At 34.3% G+C, this 19783-nt stretch overlaps 2 protein-coding genes across 2 annotated transcripts; both read left to right on the forward strand.

Annotated features, from left to right (window-relative positions):
• Positions 1-4559: 4559 nt before the first annotated feature.
• On the forward strand, positions 4560-6576 carry LOC125219221 (50S ribosomal protein L11, chloroplastic). The gene is made up of 4 exons (XM_048121135.1): positions 4560-4847; positions 4934-5106; positions 5212-5275; positions 6243-6576. Exons 1-4 carry the CDS (start codon positions 4586-4588, stop codon positions 6449-6451), a joined length of 708 nt encoding a protein of 235 aa, XP_047977092.1. The 5' UTR covers positions 4560-4585; the 3' UTR covers positions 6452-6576.
• A 7500-nt stretch (positions 6577-14076) lies between these two features.
• On the forward strand, positions 14077-15127 carry LOC125220215. Its single transcript, XM_048122379.1, has 2 exons — positions 14077-14667; positions 14777-15127. Exons 1-2 carry the CDS (start codon positions 14077-14079, stop codon positions 15125-15127), a joined length of 942 nt encoding a protein of 313 aa, XP_047978336.1.
• Positions 15128-19783: the final 4656 nt, after the last annotated feature.

Here is a 19783-nt window from a genome sequence, read left to right on the forward strand (position 1 = left end):
ACATGACAGAAAACCATCTTTTACTCCTTATCTCTCTTTTTATTGATTCATTAGGGTGAAATCCTAATATATTCAAACGCATACACCATAGTGGTGTGAATATAAGAACAATCAACTTTTGCCACAATGACTTGAAATTCGCACGTTCCAGCATTGCTTGAAATTCGCACGGTTAAATTTGTTGGAACATATATACTAAAAAGCAGTTTTTGAGTTTATTATGAATTTGATAAATTTCCCCAACAAAATTCACATGGTGCATTAAACTCGTACCCTACATCACATACTCACAGTGACCCTCGTATTGTTCTATTAGAATGACTTGAAATTCGCACGATGTTTGCGACATGGTCGCGATGATGGACGATGAGATTTGGCCATCTGACATCATTTGGCATCGTTTAGGGAGTGAAAAAAATAATTTACTATTTTTTGGATTTATTTTTAATTTCCTGTATTTCAACTTCTTAGACTTCATACTAATGTTATGTAAAATTCTGTCGTCATCATGGTTACATCATGGTCTAGACGTGGTCAAGCTAAATGTGCTTGAATGCAGAAGAGGAGGGACCAGTGTGAGTGGAGGGACTGGCTTCAACATCGGAATTACCGTTGGAAGAGTAGATAGTATTGAAAAATGTTGTTCGGTGTCAATCTCGGTTACAATCTTGGTTTCGCTTTCAGCTTCGTCCCACGCCGGGAAATCATAGTGCGGTTGGAAGAGGATGAGTACACCACCCTTGAAGGCGGTGTTCCTGAGTTAAATAGCCGAGAAGGCTATTTCATTGATTGGCGAGCCGGCGGTTCACGGCCGCTGCAACTTGATGTGCGCGCGTGTTGCAAGGAAGGCCAAGAAAGCTTTGGGCGATGTACGTGCGTGCGCCGATGGGAGCATCCTCTTTCACGCTAGCCGACTCCGCAAGGAGTTTGAGGATCTCAAATCAAAATTCGGCAATGCAGTGAGGGAAGTTGATAGGGAGCAAAAACAACTTCGTGGTTATAGATAGAGGCGCAAATTAGTTGCCCTCACGATGGCTTGTATGGTACTCCTTATATTTCTTGATGAGAGATGCTTCTAACAAATGGCGAAAGGGTAGGCAGCGAATGGAGGGAACCCAATTATTTCAAACTGGCGTGGAGAGTTCTACCCTACCTTGGTGGGATATGGTGGAATATTACCAATGATGTGGCAAAGGAGTACAAGAAAGAGTTGGACGAGATCAAAATCACGGCAATGTGGCTTGACCAGGTCGCAGTCCTAGTCTTCAAAGTACTCGATGAAGAAATCGTGCCCATCGCTGCTGAACCCAGTCCCTCTGATTCCGATGCTGAAGCTAGTCCCTCCACTCACACTGGTCCATCCTCTTCTGATTCTGATGCTGAAGTCAGTACCTCCTCTTATGTGGGTAAAGCTAAATGTGCTTGAATACATACGTGTATGGGCTAGATAAAATGCATAATGTAATTTTGGAATGATAATACTAATAAATAGTACTCCTCCGTATGAGTTTAAGTGATTGTGTTTTTACTTGGTTGACTTGATTTGGGTATATTTGGCATATAATATGAATGGAGTATTGCGTGGTATAAGATGGTATGTGACGATTATTCACTTTATACGGATTATTGACACCCCTATGTGGATTATTGACACACTCAAATTGATTAACACTCCTAAACTGTCACGACTCAACCCCTCTAACGTATATTCTTATAGTAAATAAATCCAATAATTTAAATCTTTTAATACACATGGCAAATAAAACATTGATATCAGATACATAAAAAAACCAACATTTATTTATATCATTGATATCTTGCTCTTGAAAAGTACTAGTGATTTATATGAGCCACAACTCAGTGTTAAATTTCACCTTTAATTTCACCTTAAAATTATCAAACAAATTCTCTAACTAACGCATATAACCATAAGCATTAAACATCACAAATAATTTCACATCCATATGCGTATGTCTCTCTGTCCAGTTTATTATTCTGTGACAATTCAAGCTTGGTATCTGCTCGGAATTTCCAATATGCCAATATGATTTGACCCGGAGTCCCACTATGTTTTGATCCGAAGGTCCCATATATCTATTGAATATCCATATCATCACAATCAAACACATAATCATATAATCCAATTATTCACTTTACTTAAACACCTAGCAAAGAAGCACATAACATATGTAAAATTAAAAGTGTGATTTATACACACCTAATTACAATAAGTAAATTTATTGAGCTTATGATTCCAACTCTTAATTTATAACTGTCGATTATATAAATTAGTAGAAGCAGGATTAAATTGGAGAAGAAAATTACTTATATATGGGAGCATTAACCTCCTAACACCCCCTTAGTCTTAAATAACATTATTATCAGCCATTGGATCATAGATTTCGATGGTGGTGATTTAAAATATGCGAGCTACATTAATACGTTTGTAATCTACATTATAAGGGTAAGATGGGAATCACACAAATTGGATAATATGTTTTAAACTACATGTCCATAATTTACGCCATTTTAATTCAAACCGCTGATACGCATCCCACTCTCACCATCATTTCACAATTTCTTCTCCCCAGATTCTCTCTCTCGTCAAAACCCTAGCCTCCCCAATTTCTAATGAGAAAACCCTAATCCCCACTCTGTTTTACAACTTTGAAGACGCTGCCGAACAAGCAAGTAGAAATCGACACCATATTCTGCATTATTTCGAGTTGTTATGTAGATTGAAGCAAAAAATTAACTGTTTGTGTTGATCTCAAGATACCCACGAACAAGGTAAGAGGAATCAACGCTCGATTTCCGTTTTGGTGGAACTTAATTTTGTCTGTTTTTCAATTGGGTTTCTGTGAATGTGTGGTTTTTAGTGATTTTCGTCAGTATTTGGACGATTTTTTTTCGGGTTTCAGTGCATTGGGTATGTATTTTGGTTGTATTTCGTCATAAATTCATCGATTCAATTGTTTCGTCATAACTTGGAGCGGCCCGCGCCGGCCCGCCTCCAAAGTCGAGCGGCACGCTCCGGAAAGGTGGAAACACGGATTATTTTTTTACTTTTTTGAGGGTTTTGATGCCTAATTGGAAACTTAGGGCACGAAATATATGATTTATTGGGCGATTTTCAGATCATTATTCACCATTCATATAATCCAAGAGAGAGAGAAACAACTTTGAGAGTAAGAATTCAAGATTGAACTTCCCCAATTCATTGCAAGGTTTGAAGAAGGGGGCTCCGATCAAGATTCCACAACTTAATGGTGTAGTTAGTTTAGTTTTATGATGTTTCATCCCTTTTATTATTTGACTTTCGTGATGAACATGTGTGGCTAAACTCTCTGTAGAGTTCTACGAGGGAGATACAATATTCTTATATTTAATTAAATTAATCTTTTCTATGTCTTGGCTCATATGGTTATTTTGACTTCTCTTGTGCTTATATATTTATTTGACTGATCACCTTATAAATGCGTGTGGATTCTACAACAATAATTGGGAAATAGTAGTTTAATTTGAAAGGAGAGAAGTTGACGTCTTTGCCAATATAATAGGGAGATTTGAGCCTTTAAATGAAGCTAAGTATGTTAAGAGCTTTCAGGAGTTGTTGCCTTAGTTCTACGAAGGACACTTCGGTTCTAGATAGCAATCTACAAAATGTATGTTTCGGGAAAGATATAGTTTTACCTTAGTGATAGCTTAATAACCCTTGAGACCTTTGTTGGCATAGTTTGGAATTTAGTTGAGCATATGATAGGTGTTATCGAACTCGTAGGATTCTACCTCTCCAATTCTTGATCTACATCCGTTATCTTTTACTCCCTCCGTCCACGAATAAGAGTCTCGTTCACTTTTTCGCACTTGTTTTGTAAAAATGATAATAAATAGTTCAAGTGGACAAATGATAAAGTAAGAGACAGAATAATGTAGACAAGACTACAAAACAAGTGCGAAAAAGTGAACGAGACTCTTATTCGTGGACGAAGGGAGTATTTGCTTTTATTTGTCCAAGTTGTCTCTATTTGCTATAGTTATTGTTTATGCTTTTACTTTTAAGTAGATTTAGAAAAACAAAACCCAATTGTTTCATCTAGATAATATTTGAGGTTAGTTCATGGTAATTAAATTGATACTTATTGTCTCCGTGGATATGATACTCTTGCTTGTTGTTTGCTATATTAGCCCCGTACATTTTCAAGTATAGCTATGGTTAAAAATAAGTTGAGTCAATTTATAAATGTGTGATTTACTTTATTATCTTGCTATTTCATTCTAAATACATATCCAAGGTTTCAAAATTATAGAAGAGGGAAATGAATATGACCTATTATCATTTTTTTCAACTTACAAAGAAAAAATGAATACTCATTTAAAACATACCCTTGCAAATCTCCCGGGCCTTCATGTATTGCAAATTATTAATGGACCGGCCCAGTTATCATATTTTGGGCTCATTCAGCTTGGATATACGCGGGCCCAAGACAATACTACGTCGTTTGGAGCAGTCTCTGGATTACGTTTTGTGTTATCTATTGATAAAGCAGTTGCTCTGACGCTCAACTATTTTTCAGCTCCATCAATGGCTTCTTCATCTCTCTGCGCTTACAACGCTCCAATTTCTATTTCCTCTCGAAATTTCCCAACTTCAAAGAAACTCCATGGGGAAGCTGAAGCCAAACTTCCAATTTCCACAATGTTTTCGTCCCTCAGTCTGTCCTCAAACCAGACCACCACTCTTCAATTTTTGAGCGAGAAACGGCCGCTGCGCCTCTCTTCCACGCCGCGCACTCTCACCGTCATTGCCATGGCGCCTCCTAAACCCGGAGGGAAAGCTAAAAAAGGTAATGCTTCAATTTGCAGGTTTAATTTTTAATTGGATAAGTTAATTTGGGGAAAAAACTGAAAAACCCTTTTCTGTTGGTGACAGTGGTTGGGGTGGTGAAGCTGGCTCTGGAGGCGGGGAAGGCGACTCCGGCGCCGCCGGTGGGGCCCGCATTGGGTGCCAAGGGTGTGAACATAGCGGCATTTTGTAAGGACTACAATGCTCGCACCGCTGATAAGGCTGGTTATATCATTCCCGTCGAAATCACTGTTTTCGACGTGAGTCTTTCAATTGCTAGATGATCCTTTAATTTTGATTTTGTTTTCTTAATTTTTTATGAATGTTTGTTTTTGTTAAGTATGCCAGAATTTGTTGTTTTACAGGATAGAAGTTTCACTTTCATCTTGAAGACTCCACCTGCTTCGGTTTTGCTGCTCAAAGCTGCAGGTACTATCCCCCCTTGTTGATCTTGCCCTTTATACACAAACATTGGCTATAATTGTTGATTCTATGGACGAGAACTGTCTGTTTAATGAACTAGCAAGTATGTATTGTATGTGGTGCATCAATCACGAATCTGTCTAGCGTTTAAGGTGTAGGGATTAGTTCATCGCTGAATTGATGGGACGAGGTACCGTGTTTGAACCTTTTTACGTTGTAAGAACTAAGAAAGGATTATAAAGTAGATAGAATTAGAATTAGCAGGTTTATTCAGTTGGCTGTTTATGTTAGCATTTTATGCGGTCTTTTTTTTAGCCATGGCTCTTGAATAGTTCATCATGTCTTCCTTATTCAATATGCACTTTAAAGAAAGAGTGTACTTTGGTAAACATAGAGAATGCCTGTTCATTGGTAAACACTGATAATATCTTCCTTATCCATTGCACACTTCTAACTGTTATTGTCTTTGTAGTTTTCCTGGACACAAAGTATATGAGGCATGTTGGCTTGGTAGGGAGCAAATTATTTTTCTTTGACACCTCACTGCTGTAGTTTTTAGGGCATTGCGTTCTGTGCATGCTGCATTGTGTTCAACAATATCAACATCTAGTTCCCTGTATTATATTTCTACCTCATTTCAATAGGGTTGTAGCAGGGGTGCTTCGATGCCCCCAAGATTGAACTTTTGAGGACTTTGGCTTATTAAAGTTTAGTTAAGGCATCTTAAACTTACTTGACATTATAAATCTTGATCTTCTTGAACCCAGAAAAAATGTCCTGAATCTCCTGTCTCATTAGAATATTGGTTTGCTTGGAAGGTTATTCTCTTTATTGTGTAAATGGGATTGATACTTACTAGGAGTACCTGTTTATCATGTTCCCCTTTTGGGAAGTCTTATTTTGATTTTTACTTGAAACCTTAGCTTCTTGTAAAATCAACGATATGTTCTGCTAATTAGTTCTTACTGTTTAGGTGCGGAGAAAGGTTCTCAGAACCCTAAGCAGGACAAAGTTGGGAAGGTAACGATCGACCAGCTGCGGACAATTGCACAAGAAAAATTGCCAGATCTCAACTGTTCAAGTCTGGAGTCAGCGATGAGAATTATAGCAGGCACCGCAGCAAATATGGGAATTGATGTCGACCCTCCTGTACTCGAACCGAAAAAGAAGGAACTTGTGTAGGTCTTGACTTTTATCTTCCCTTTTAGTTGAATGTATTTTGTTGCATTTTGCATCAAAAGCTGAGTAATTTTTTGGCTGTACCATATTTGTGAAATAGTTTATCACAGCTCCTTATTTCTCATTGAGTTTATTGCTAAAGACGACCAACACATAGTAAAACCATAAGCGCATATTTAGTAGGGTAGATAACATCTAGGGATGAAATCTATAAACAAAAATGTGTCTTTAATTTTAGTTAGGACACCGACAATGAAGACATTTTATTAAGCGTGGTATAATTAAACATACAAATTAACGTCTTTAATAACATTAAAACTTACTGAAAGATATCTTTAGCCATTCTTTTCGTTATAGTGATAGAAATTAAAAATCAAGAAACAGTATTTTCTCTTGGAAGAGTCCAGCCAAACAAACTTGGCCCAAATTTTTTAAGATTGGAAAACATTTTATAAAAGCTTATAAATAACATTTCCTCACAACTCAAAAGAAAGAAAAAGACATACATATAACATGTTCAGTGTTACGTGACTATTCTAGGCTTCGGCATGATTATAGAATTAAGAGTATCCACTATAGGAGAGCCGTGGCTCGTGGCTCGGTCGTGGCCCGGCCGCAGCTCCCTGTAGTGAGCGTCATGGGTTTTGGTGGGGGGTGCCCACGAGAGTGCCACACCGGCGGCCTGGCCGCGGCTCTTGGGCGGGCGCCACGACTCCCCCATTGCAACGGCCAAGAGCCGCGGCTCTCCCAATTTCGATTTTTTTTTTGACTTTTTCAATTTTGTGCTAATTTTATGGAGAGGAATTTTGGAGAAGATGAAGAATGGAGAGAGAGAGAGTGTGTGGGACATGGTTTCCAAAAAATAATTAATTTGGCATTAATTTAGCATTATTTTAGGGAATAAATCATCTCTGAAACTAAATTCCAATTAAAATTGGTCAACTTTTTAATCAATGATCGTGATTTCAGTTCACACCATAATTACGGAAATAATTAAAATTCAAATTTTCAATAAATATATTTACTTGTAATTGTCAACTTTTTTTTAATTAATTTATATTTTTTTATAATTATTATAGCTAATAATTTTTATTCTAGTTAAATTAAAATATACAAAAAATGAAAAAAATAATTAATTTGGTGGCTTGGGCTTCTCCACTATTGTGAGAACAAGTTTTTTGGTGGCCTGGCCAAGCCAAGTTTTGTGGCTTGGCTCGGCCAACTATAGTGGATATTCTAAAGACCACAACTTATTGAAAGGATGAATTCAAATCGTTACTGTTGTTCAACATATTGAAATTAATCTGTATTGGTAAATATACGTGAAACTTGAAGAATAATCATTTATTTAACTTTCATCTAATAAGTTGAGAGTTTGCGTTATCACAACTGTAAAAATAGATGAAGAACTATTATTAAATATCTCGAGAAAAAAAAAAGAAAAAAAAACAATTAAAAAGTGATGTTTAATTAAACTGTTCTCCAACTGATAGAAATATTTTCTCCAACTTAAGAGAATGAAACATGAAGGCCATGTTTGGTTGTCAGGATTCTGTTTGTGAAAGTAACTTTATACCTTATATTTTGAATTCCTGTGTTTGTTTCGGTTTTTAATCGAATTGGGAAAGTAATCAGAATCCCGAAACAAGGAAAGTTAGTACAACTTTCCAGGATTCAAAATCCTAGCTTTTCTTGGGTATTCTCTTTCCCAGTTTTAGGATTCTTACATATTTAATGCAATATATTATTATTATTATTATTAAATATAATGTTTTTAAAAATAATTTAAAATTATAAATCATACTTAATTTAAGTATAATAAATAACTAAAATTAAATTTATCATAATTATAACTATATTTATTATAATATTTATATATAATTGTTATTATCATAATAGTAACTAATAATTTATTAAATAATTACAATATAATTATAATATAAATGATATAATAATAATTAATAATAATAATTATTATTATTTTATAAATTAATAATTAATCAATAAAAGCGTAGTGAAATTTAAATTATAAAATTTTATAATATCAGTAAATATTATAATTATAAATAATAAGCATATTTATTATTATAAGCATCTATGATTATAATACTCCATGTAATTATTATGACAATTATATAATAATATAACTATTATCATTTGTAACTATTAATTCATTAAAAAAATTATATTATTTTTTTTACAAATAAAAAATAATAAGTACTACTATATATTTTTAGTTTGGTGTTTAAATCTAATATAAAATATAAAATCTTAATATTTTCCAAACACTGGAAAGTATAGTTATTAGGAATCATATTCCCGGGATTCATTTTCTCAGGAATCATTTTTCTTTTCAACTTTACTTTCCCGTCAATTAAACATGGCCGAAGTGGATTTAGAAAGGGAGATGTTAATATACTTACCATACTCTTATTACGCGTGAATGAAAAATAGAAATACCAACGGAAAATTTATCTTCATCATTTTAAATTGAGTTATTGAGTATGTAAATTAAATATCGAAATTCAAAACAACCTACTCATAATAATAAAACAAATTTTTCATGTGATTAGTTACAAATGCGTTTTGACAATCATTTGCTTTTTTTTTTTTTTTTTTTTTTTTCCATCTATTTGATGAATTGGTGTATGAAATATCACATATAGTATTTTCATTTTGTACCTAGTTCTGTGAATTGATAGTATATGACAAAGTTCCATTTCTGATTACAATCGGTTGTAATCGGCATATCGATTTGTACTAGATATATTTTTTCATTTTTTTTATATTAATTCTCCTAGTAATTCATCATGTCCTCACACATAGTCTTAAAAACTCTTGATTTTATTTTTATCCATCGACAAAAATTAGTCATTTTAATATTTGGTAACATGACTCATCACATGCAAAGTTGAAAGTTGGTAGAAAACTAATCCATTAAATAAGAGCATCCACAATGGATTCTCTACTGAAAAAGTCCTAGTGAGAGCTCTAGTGGTTGGCACATCAACATGCTCTATCTTTCTGCAATGATGGAGCTATAGTGGACGCCCTATCTCTTATCAACTTTTCATTTCAATTTTAAATCATGCAATGGTGGAGCCCTAGTGGATGCCCTATCTCTTATCAACTTTTCATTTCAATTTTAAATCATTGTTTTTTAATTTTATTTTTAATTACTAAAATACCAAAATATATTATATTAAACACCACAAATGCAAAAAAAAAAAAAAAAAAAAAAAAAAAAAAAAAAAACTACATTACTTAATTTAAAAGTGAAACTACATCATACTTAGCTAAAAAAAACTACATTAAAACTAAAATAGAGAATACAGAAAGAGAAAGTGAAAGGTTTAGAGTGTTGGTGTGTTAAAAGTGAAGAAAAATGAAGTATTTATAGTGGTTTAATTAATTTAAAATTAAAAAAAAATGGTCCAATTGGGCTCGGGGATCGGCGTGCAATGGGAGCCCCATCTCACGCCCGATGGATTGGGCAAGAGATCGGTCGCGACCGAACTCTCGGTCGTCCTCGGGCATGCCCGACACTTGCAATGGATGCCCGATCAAGCCCGAGCCCGATCTCGGACGATCGGGCGTGACATCGGGCATCCATTGTGGATTCTCTAAGGGTGATTTTGTTGGAAGACAACTAATCGATTAAATAAAATGTACTATATGGTATTATAATTTTCTACAACTTATTTTATTTAACTAAAAAAATCATTAATTGTATTTTATTTTTTCGATTCCTCGTTGTCGCTTTATAATGACCCACTCCCTCCGTCTCATTCAAGATGGTCACATTTCCTTTTTTGTTTATCCCAATCAAGATAATCACTTTTCAATTTTGGAAATAGCCTCCTCTTTCTCTCCTCTCCTCGTTAAAAATTTCAACTACATTTTCCCTCTCTACTTTATTGCACCTAACAATACTTTTTAAAATCTCGTGCCACTCAAGGATGTGGCCATCTTAAGTGGAACGGAGGGAGTACCTTTTATTTCATTAAAAGCATCGTCCGTTTCTTTCTCTCTCCCCTAAAATACTCCAAATAGCTCTTTCTGGCGATAAGCAAAAGTAGAAAAGAGTCAATTCAAGTCACAATTTGTGCTCTTTAATTAAGAAGACTAGCCATGTTCGTGTTGTATGTACGTTGATATATTCCATATTTTTATTAAGGTTCAATATTTTTTCAGTTTGATTTACTTATGAAAAATCGATCATCTCTAAAGAATGCATAAGTTTTGGATCTTGATTAGATTTTACTCCCTCCGTCCCACATAATTTTACCAAGTATTCCATTTTGGGATGTCCAACATAATTTTACCCACTTCACTTTTACCATTTTTGGTAGTGGACCCCATATTCCACTAACTCATTCCTACTCACATTTTATTATAAAACTAATACTTTAAAAGTAGGATCCACATCCCACCAACTATTTCAACTCACTTTCCATTACATTTCTTAAAACCCATGCCGGGTCAAAGTGTGTAATATTATGTGGGACGGAGGGAGTATTTGGTAAAATCGCATTGATTGTTCAGTGCAGTAGAATTTTCATTCATCAGTTTTCTTTAGGGGTAAGAGAAAAATCATGAGAAACAAAATTCCTAACCTAAGCCAAAAGAGAAATTCCTCACTCGAGAGTGTGTGTACAATAATTTTCAGACATGTTAACAAAGATTCTTTTTATACCTGGTAATGCAATTCTCTTCTCTGTCACACGCAAATCATTTAATTTTTTCTGCTGTTCATTTAAATTAGGATAACTTGTGTTTTCGATATAAATGCGTTTAAAATTATTGTGATATTTGTAGGCTTTATATATCTATTGGGCCCATAAAGCTTCACATTATTTTAGCTGTGTGGAAGTCAATCTAATGTGCCTTCTTTCTATTCTTTCCTTATAGTGTAAGCCCAAAGGTGAAAACATAATAAAATCATCAATACTTAAATTAATGAATATTTTGAATTATTTAAAAGGATATTATGAAATAAGTTAAAAGATGCATATAGGTAAGGATGGGTCCACTTCTATTGCTTATAGCACCATAATCCAAAATTAAAACCAAATTTACACCCTTAAATTTTAAAAATGAGTGGATGAGATTAAACCTACGAATTTCAATAAATAGTAGACGAAATATCAATAAAGGGGTAAGATCGTTATTTCGTTAACATATTATAATTTTCGTGTTTTTTTTTATATCAACATAGTGTATTACAAATATCAACACAGTTTTATTGAGATTTTACATTCATTATATTGAGATTTTTTGATGCATTATTGATAAAAATCTGCTTATCAACATATATAAAAATTGAAATAAAAATTATCAAATTTCATCATTCAAACGTCGACGGAACATATGCACTTGAGATCTCGTTAGAATCCTTATAAAATTACCTTTAATTTGATATACTTTTTTGCAAAAAAAATAATTTAAATCGAGAGAGTTACGTAAATTTAAAGTTTTTGGGATAATTTTAGTAAGAGAGAATTGACATTAATACCCTTTAATTTTATTTAATAATTATTTAAATTTTAAATATAATCCACTTGTTATTATATAACCATTAGATCTCCTAATCTAATATTAAAAATTGATCTTAATTTTGAATTATTAATTAATTAGTAATTAATAACATCCCCGGTAAGGATATTTTGAAATAAGTTAAAAAATGCATATAGATAATATACAGTGGCGTCATAAGGATTATTTTTATCTTATTAAATAAAAGTTTCTATAAAATTTAGTTAGGATACTAGACTTATATACTTTTTTTTTCTTTTGACTATGTATATATAAATTTCTTCAATCACATTACAACTATAACAGTTATAAATATTTATTTTTGTGATTTTGTTCGAAGTCAACTAATCCATTAGATAAAATGTCTTGATATTATAATTTTCTACAACTTATTTTATTTAGCCACAAAAATTCATTAATTACATCTTATTTTTTTTCCCTTTTCAGTCGCTCTATAAGACCTACATTTTTTCCTTTTTTTCTTCCATTTTCATTGAAAGCATCGCACCCCCCCCTCCTAAAAAAATATAGCTCTATCTGACGATAAGCGAAATTGAAAGAGTCGATTCAAGTCACAAACTACCAGGTTTGAGTTGTATATATGTTGAGTACTTATATTTTATCGAGGATCAATATTTTTTAGTTCAATTTACCTGTGAGAAATCGATTCTCTCTAGAGAATGCGTGGAGTTTTGGATCTTGCTTTATTTTTATTTTGTAAAATCGAATTGAATTTTCAGGGTGATGGGATTTTCTTTCATGATTTTAGTTTTGATTAGCGTGATTTTTCTTTTATATATATATATGTAGTAAACACACATAGTTTTTGGGTTGGATTTTGCTTTTATATACTCCATTAATTAGAAAAATCATAAGAAACAATATTCCTAACCTAAGCCAAGAGTGAAAATCCTCACTCGAGAGAGTGTGTACAAGAATTTTCTGACCTGTGAATAAAGATTCCTTATGTGTGCATCGTGCGTGCACCTACTAACCGAGTGTATTTGCATTTAATTATCACTAAACCGAATTACAATTTATAAATCCTATGATTGTTGCGATAATTCAACCTTGCAAAGCGATTCTCTTCTCTCTCACACTCAAATCATTTAATTATTTTTTACCTTCATTTGAATTAATAATAATTTGTGTTACCGATGAAAATGTGTTCAAAGGTGGTGTCATCTCTATAGAGTCCCACTTATAAAATTGTTACTACTAATTTACCATTTTCTAATGGTAAGTTGACTATTTCTTTTTTACATGGAAATAAAGGCCCCATTATTATTTTAGTCAATTTAGACAATCGATCTTATAGCAGCCTCATTAAGTCAATTTATGTCTTACAATAAGATTATTCTTACTCCAACAAGCAAATTATTTAATTTTTTTCGTTTCTTTGAATTGGATAGTTACTTGACTAAAGACTGCAAATACATTTTAAAATGTTGTTAACTTTATAATTGAAAATTTGTTGTTATACCAATTAGACCATTCGGTAATGGTAAGTTGACTATTTTTTTCACTTCGTTAACACGCACTTCCAAGAAAGTGTATTTGTCATTGTACATTTCATTAGTCGAATTTATTTGTTGGATATTTCAATTACACCTTTTATTATAAGTTGATTCTTTTCCATTTCAACCCTACTCATAATAATTCTTTTTGCCTGCGAAAAATCACATTGTTTTTTAATTGTTGCAACTCATTTTCCCTACTGGTATATTCATTTGTCATCTATATTTCATTTTTTTTTATTAATAATCACAATTGGATTCTTTTCGTATTGGTTCAAAAATTATGAATCATTACTTAAAAATGTACAAAAATCACAATCTTACTGTCACAAATCAATATATCAATACACAGAGTAATATACATGTATGTAATTATGTATATCGCTCTCTATCGCACGCACAAACACATCCGTGGTGCGTGTTCCGCACGTTCGTGCAAATGGACTATTTTTTTCCTAGCTATATATGATGGATTGACTTAATGTTTATTCTTGATTGAGTTTTGATATTGCACAAGCATTCTAATTTTGATATTGCACGAACTGATGCATCTTTAGTTGGCAGATGACTAATTGTATGGAGAATCAAGTTGCATCCTCGTTGTATGATTCGTTTGGGGAGCCAAAAATCGCGCCTCGAGTTGGGGATGAATATCAGGCTGATCTGCCTCAGGTTCTCGGAGATTCGAACACTTTGTCTCGCTTGATGGACTGTGCAAATGATGAGACCAGAGCTGATTCCCTGCAAAATTTCCACATTGGATCGCGTATAACGTTGGCGTGGATAAGCAGTGAGCAATCTGGTATGAGGGGATCACTTGATCGGATGGATGAAATATATGAGTGCAGTGGTAAAGACTATCGTTTGGTGCCTGAAATATGTGATGAATGCTGGTCTGAAGCTGAGAAGGGCTGTTTCCTTGTTGGATTGTACATATTTGCAAAGAACTTTGTCGAGATAAAGAAATTTGTTGAGACGAAGGATATGTTAGCTGTGCAGTCGTACTACTATGGGGCGTTCTACTCTTCACCGGAGTATCATAGATGGTTCAGCGCTAAGCACAAGAGATGCAAATTAGGCCGGGGATTGTTTTATGGGCTAAGGCTGCAAGAATTTCTATCTCGGGTGCTACCAAGAGTAGGGGAGTCTCGGAATGCTTTATTGGAGGTACTTATTGCTGACTGCATTTTTTCTTGATTGAATGCCAAATAGTGCAGAAATGTGCTCATTTAGTGCACTTTTGTGCTGATCTTGTGCATTTGGTTGTTTTTTCTAGGTTTCTAAATCATTTGAGAATGAAAAGATATCAGTGGCAGAGTATGCCTTCCGTTTGAAGGCGATGATTGGTACAGAGTTGCTCGTGGAAGCGGTTGGCATTGGGAGAGAGCATCAAGATCTCACTGCAATGGCTACAAGGCACTCAAAGGCACGCCATGATATGCCATCAGAGAAGGTTTATACCTCACTTACAACAGCTGAGATATCGAGCTTGTTGAGTGGAGAGCACCGACTGAGCAAGGCCAGATCGAATGATCTGTTCTGGGAGGCAGTCTGGCCGCGTCTGCTAGCAAGTGGTTGGCATTCAAAGGAGGCCACGAACTATAGTAATGTGAATCCTCTAGATTGAAGACTCATGAATTTGCCCCGGACTTATTCTTGTAGATAAACCAACAAATAAACAAGATAAACCAAGAAATGGAACAAGAAATAAGGATAAAAGGATAGATGATGGATTAGTGTTATGATTTAGGTGAAGAACAAGAAAGAAATCCCAAAGGCACTTTCACATACACATCTAATGGCTCCACAAACTAGCAACACAAGAATTAGCAAGCATACCTTTACAATCAACCTTAGCCCGGCAAAAGATCGAATGCAACCCGAAGGAATTTGATAAGTCTTCAAAAGATGAAGAAGGTGAGCTCTCAAATATGGAGAAATTGTCTCTTACAAATATTCAAAAGCTGATTGAAATGAACCCTAGCAAGAGTATTTATACTAGGAGTTAAAAAGAAGCAAAACAAAACAAGTCTTGGTCAAAAAGTCATATTTCGGGCAAAACACCCGACCGGGTGTTTCCCACGGCTCATTTCACCCGCCCGGGTGAAGTCTCTGGACAAAAACTGATTTCTCGGCAAAAAAACCCGACCGGGTGTTTTTGGGTTGGCAAAACACCCGCCCGCGTGTTTCTTTCTGCATTGCGCGGCTTTCTTAAAACGATCATAACTCTCTCATCCGAACTCCGTTTGGGGCGTGTGAGGTACCCACGCGAAGCTATTTTGACGATAAAGACAATGATGGTCTTGGAAGAGCATTTGGACACCATCTTGATAGGTATATTGATGTTTGAAGCGGACCCCAGCTCCGGTGTGGTTCATTGGATGCCTTCGTTTGTTCTATTGGTTTGGCACTTCCCGGATTCACATCATACAGAGACGTTGCTAGTTCAAATGCAAGTCCTAGCCTAGTTTTTCTTATTCCCGGAGTGAAGAGATTTTCGAGGAGAGAACTGGCTAGAGGTGATCAATATTTTGATAGTGTGGCTGATGTGTTGAGGAAAGTTGGTCGAGAGCCTGGCCTGCTCGAAGCAGAACAATGTGGATTGAGTAATGATGAGAGTTTTTCCCTCACTGTTGTGGATACAGGACTCCCAGATGGGAAGGTAGTCGAATTCAGAACCTTCCCATCTGCAGCAGAGATTAGTCGAGAAACGACTGATGAGGCTACAATTCTAGAAGCTCGTGCGACTTCCCCTGATGTGCACAAGAAACGCACCACTCGAGGTCAAGATGAAGATGAAGATGAAGTAAGCAAGAATCTTGAACAGCAGCAACAACCTCAGTTTTTTATTGACCTCAACTTCCCTCCAGAGGCCGAGGCTGGCTCCATTTCAGCTGATATCATCTCTTCAAAAAACAATGCTAGCTCGAACCAAACAAGGTTTAGCACGAGGCGTAGGCCTCCAACGATGAGGGTTCTAGAAGCTGTTGCGCACGGATACTTGAGCGTGAACAAGAAGCAGAAGAAGAAGAAGAAGAAGAAGGAAGACGGGCAATGAGCAAGCGATGTTGAGCTCGGGAATGGAAGAGGAGATTATCTCACAATCTGTGCGTTTTTGCTGCTGCCATGTGAAAAACAAGCAAAAAAAAGTGGCCCAACATGATAACGGCGAAGGCGAGGAACAACGCGATGGTGATGATGATTACCTTCCCACTCGATGCGTATGCGTAGGCCCGCCCCAGCGCCGGCCCCGGCGCCCTCGCCCGTTCTTGACTTTCGTCCGCAATTTTGAGAGAGTTGAAAGTTGAAACTAAGGTATTGAGGATGAAATTTTGCATGAGTCAAGAATTTAGTCAATCTCCAACTGATGGAAGTATGCGTAATGATTGAATTAGTGTTAGATTAGGGCATTCGCTGTGGCGGATTAAAATGCGCTTTTGGTTACCGAAGTTGTTTCTTGCCCTATCACACTGAAATGATTGAATTAGTGTTAGAGGTAGTGGTGAGCATTCGATTTTTTAATCTGATTTCATCTGAAAGTTTGAAATTCGAAATCTAAAATTGTACTCCCTCCATCCCAGAGAAGTTAGCATACTTTGAAAATGGCACGGGATTTTAGGAGGGTTTGTTTTGTGTGTTAAATGAAGAGAGAAAATATAATTTTTATATTCATGTGAGAGAGAACTTTTTCCAAAAAGGGAAATGTGACATCTTTTGTGGGACAAACTAAAAAGGAAAGTGTGGCATCTTTTGTGGGACGGAGGGAGTACAAAAATATAAAAGATCAATATCAAACATCCGAAAATTTGAAAATTCAATAAATTTAAGGGAAATTGGTCTCTAAAACCATGAACTTTGCCCAAAATTTGGTATTTCCCATGAACTTTGAAATTGGTATATAATATCACGAACTTTGCATTTTGTTTGGTATTTCCCACGGCATGTTTATTACTATATTTGGCTAACTTACGAGGCTTTTATCATACTTGACACAATTAAATAAACGTGGTTTTCAACTTGACTTTTTATGTTACATGTTATGAACTTAAAAAGTGGTTTCAAATATTATAAAACATATCACGGTTGCCTATATTAAATAAGATTTTGATGAAAATATCTTATTTGAGTGAGTTTGGGAAATACCAAACAAAATGCAAAGTTCGTGATATTATATATCAATTTTAAAGTTCATGGGAAATACTAAATTTTGGGCAAAGTTCATGGTTTTAGAGACCAATTTCCCTAAATTTAATAATACAAAATATTATCATAATTGTTTTAGCATAATTTTTATCTAAATTTATTATACTTGTATTCATAATATTTTATTCATCCCTAAAATAATACTCCCCTGTTCCATGATAGTGGAGACATTTCTTTTCGGCACGGAAATTAAGAAAAACTTGTGTTGAGTGAGTTAAGTAAATAAAGAATAAAGTAAGAAATGAAAAAGATAGAGAGTTCAAGAGAGAATAAAGTAAGAGATAATAAAGTAGGTGAGAAGAAATATGTTTAATTTTTTACTAAAAAATGAAATGACTTCTATTATCTCAGCACACAAGGCTCACACACTCTTTGGTATTCTCTCTGAAGTTCACACAGAACACACACACAGAACACACACCGAGCACACACAGAGAACGCACACTAATCTTGAAGAAGAGAGAGTAGTTTCTTGAAGAAACGGAATTCTCTTTATTGATTGACTCACTAACTAAATAGATACAAGCAACTGAGCTATATATGCAGCTAATAGAATCTGGTAACCGCTCCTAACAGAATTGGAGCCAAGAATCAAGACTAGAGCAATGACAACTCATTTCCTAATTGACTAACTAACTCTAGCGGTTAGTTTTTGACAGCACCTTCCTTTCCTCTTTAGCCTTTAATTCTTCATGTTTAAGAGCAGAATGTGGACTCACTTCTTACAACTTCATCATTATAGAACGTACCAAACTGGAAAAATGACTTCACTACTATGGAACAGAGAGAGTAGTAGCTTACAAGCTCTAATATGTAAATGGTAAATTAAGATAAAGATAGAAAAAGTGCATAATTATAAAGGATGGACCAAAATAAAAATATATACTAGTTGATATTTTTAAAGGACGGACCAAAATAGAGATAATTACCATTTTGAAAAAATAGATAAAGTATATATTTTATTATGTATAATAAATAGTATGTTTATAAATATATTTCGGATTTCGGAATACTTCGGTTTTTAAAATATATGATTTAGTGTGATCTGAACTATCAATATTTTTTTAAATCTTATTCAAACCTAAAATTTAAAAATTCCAATTCAAATTTTAAAATTTAATTTACTTTGAATTAGATTTCAGACATTTTGTACCACCCCAATTAGGCCCGCCAAATCGGGTATCCGATCACAAACTTTCTAAAATCTAATACCCGATATCTTATCCGAAAATGATTTCGTCCCGATTTTAGATTTTTATTTTATTTTTTTATTATTTTTTTAAGAAAATTAACTACAAACCTTTTTAATATAAACTTGTAGTTCGAATTTATTACAAACTTAAAGTTGTTCGAATTTAAAAGAAATAAAACTACTAGAAATTTTAAGAAATAAAAAATTTAAAAGTTATAACATCCATCATTCATCCATAATATACATTACAATTCATACATTAACCCTAAATGTGACTTAAGAGTGGAGGATTTTGGGTGTACATTTAATTATTTAATTTTTAAAATAATACTCCCTCCGTCCACGATTTAAAGAACTCTTTTGCCATTTTGGTATGTCCACAATTTATAGAACCATTTACTTTATTCTACTTTTAGTATGCGGATCTCACATTCCACCAACTTTTTACACTCACAATCTAATATAAAACTAATAATTTAAATGAGTCCCACATTCCACTCATTTTCTTCCTTTACTTTTCTTCACAAGTCAAATAATTTCTTAAAATCCGTGCCGAGTCAAAATGGTATTTAAATAGTGAACGAAGTATTTTGAAAAGTTTTATGATATCAGGAGCTAATAATCCTTCATCTTTGAATACTTTTACAAATTTTCCTTCTCCTTTCCGTATTTTTTTATCAATTTTATATTGAATTTTTTGCCTTCTACTATCAACACTCTTGAATATTGATAGTTGACGAAGGGAGAATACGTTTTTAAGTTGTATGGTTTTTGGGGATTCGGTTGGAACAAATATCTGTATAATTGTCCAAATAAAATTATAACCCTAACACGTTTATTTACCAATTTAACTAGGTTTAGCCGTTTAGGTACTTATAGTAAACTCTC

The sequence above is a fragment of the Salvia hispanica genome, chromosome 4, assembly GCF_023119035.1.
Source record: "Salvia hispanica cultivar TCC Black 2014 chromosome 4, UniMelb_Shisp_WGS_1.0, whole genome shotgun sequence".
In the NCBI taxonomy this organism is placed as follows: domain Eukaryota; kingdom Viridiplantae; phylum Streptophyta; class Magnoliopsida; order Lamiales; family Lamiaceae; genus Salvia; species Salvia hispanica.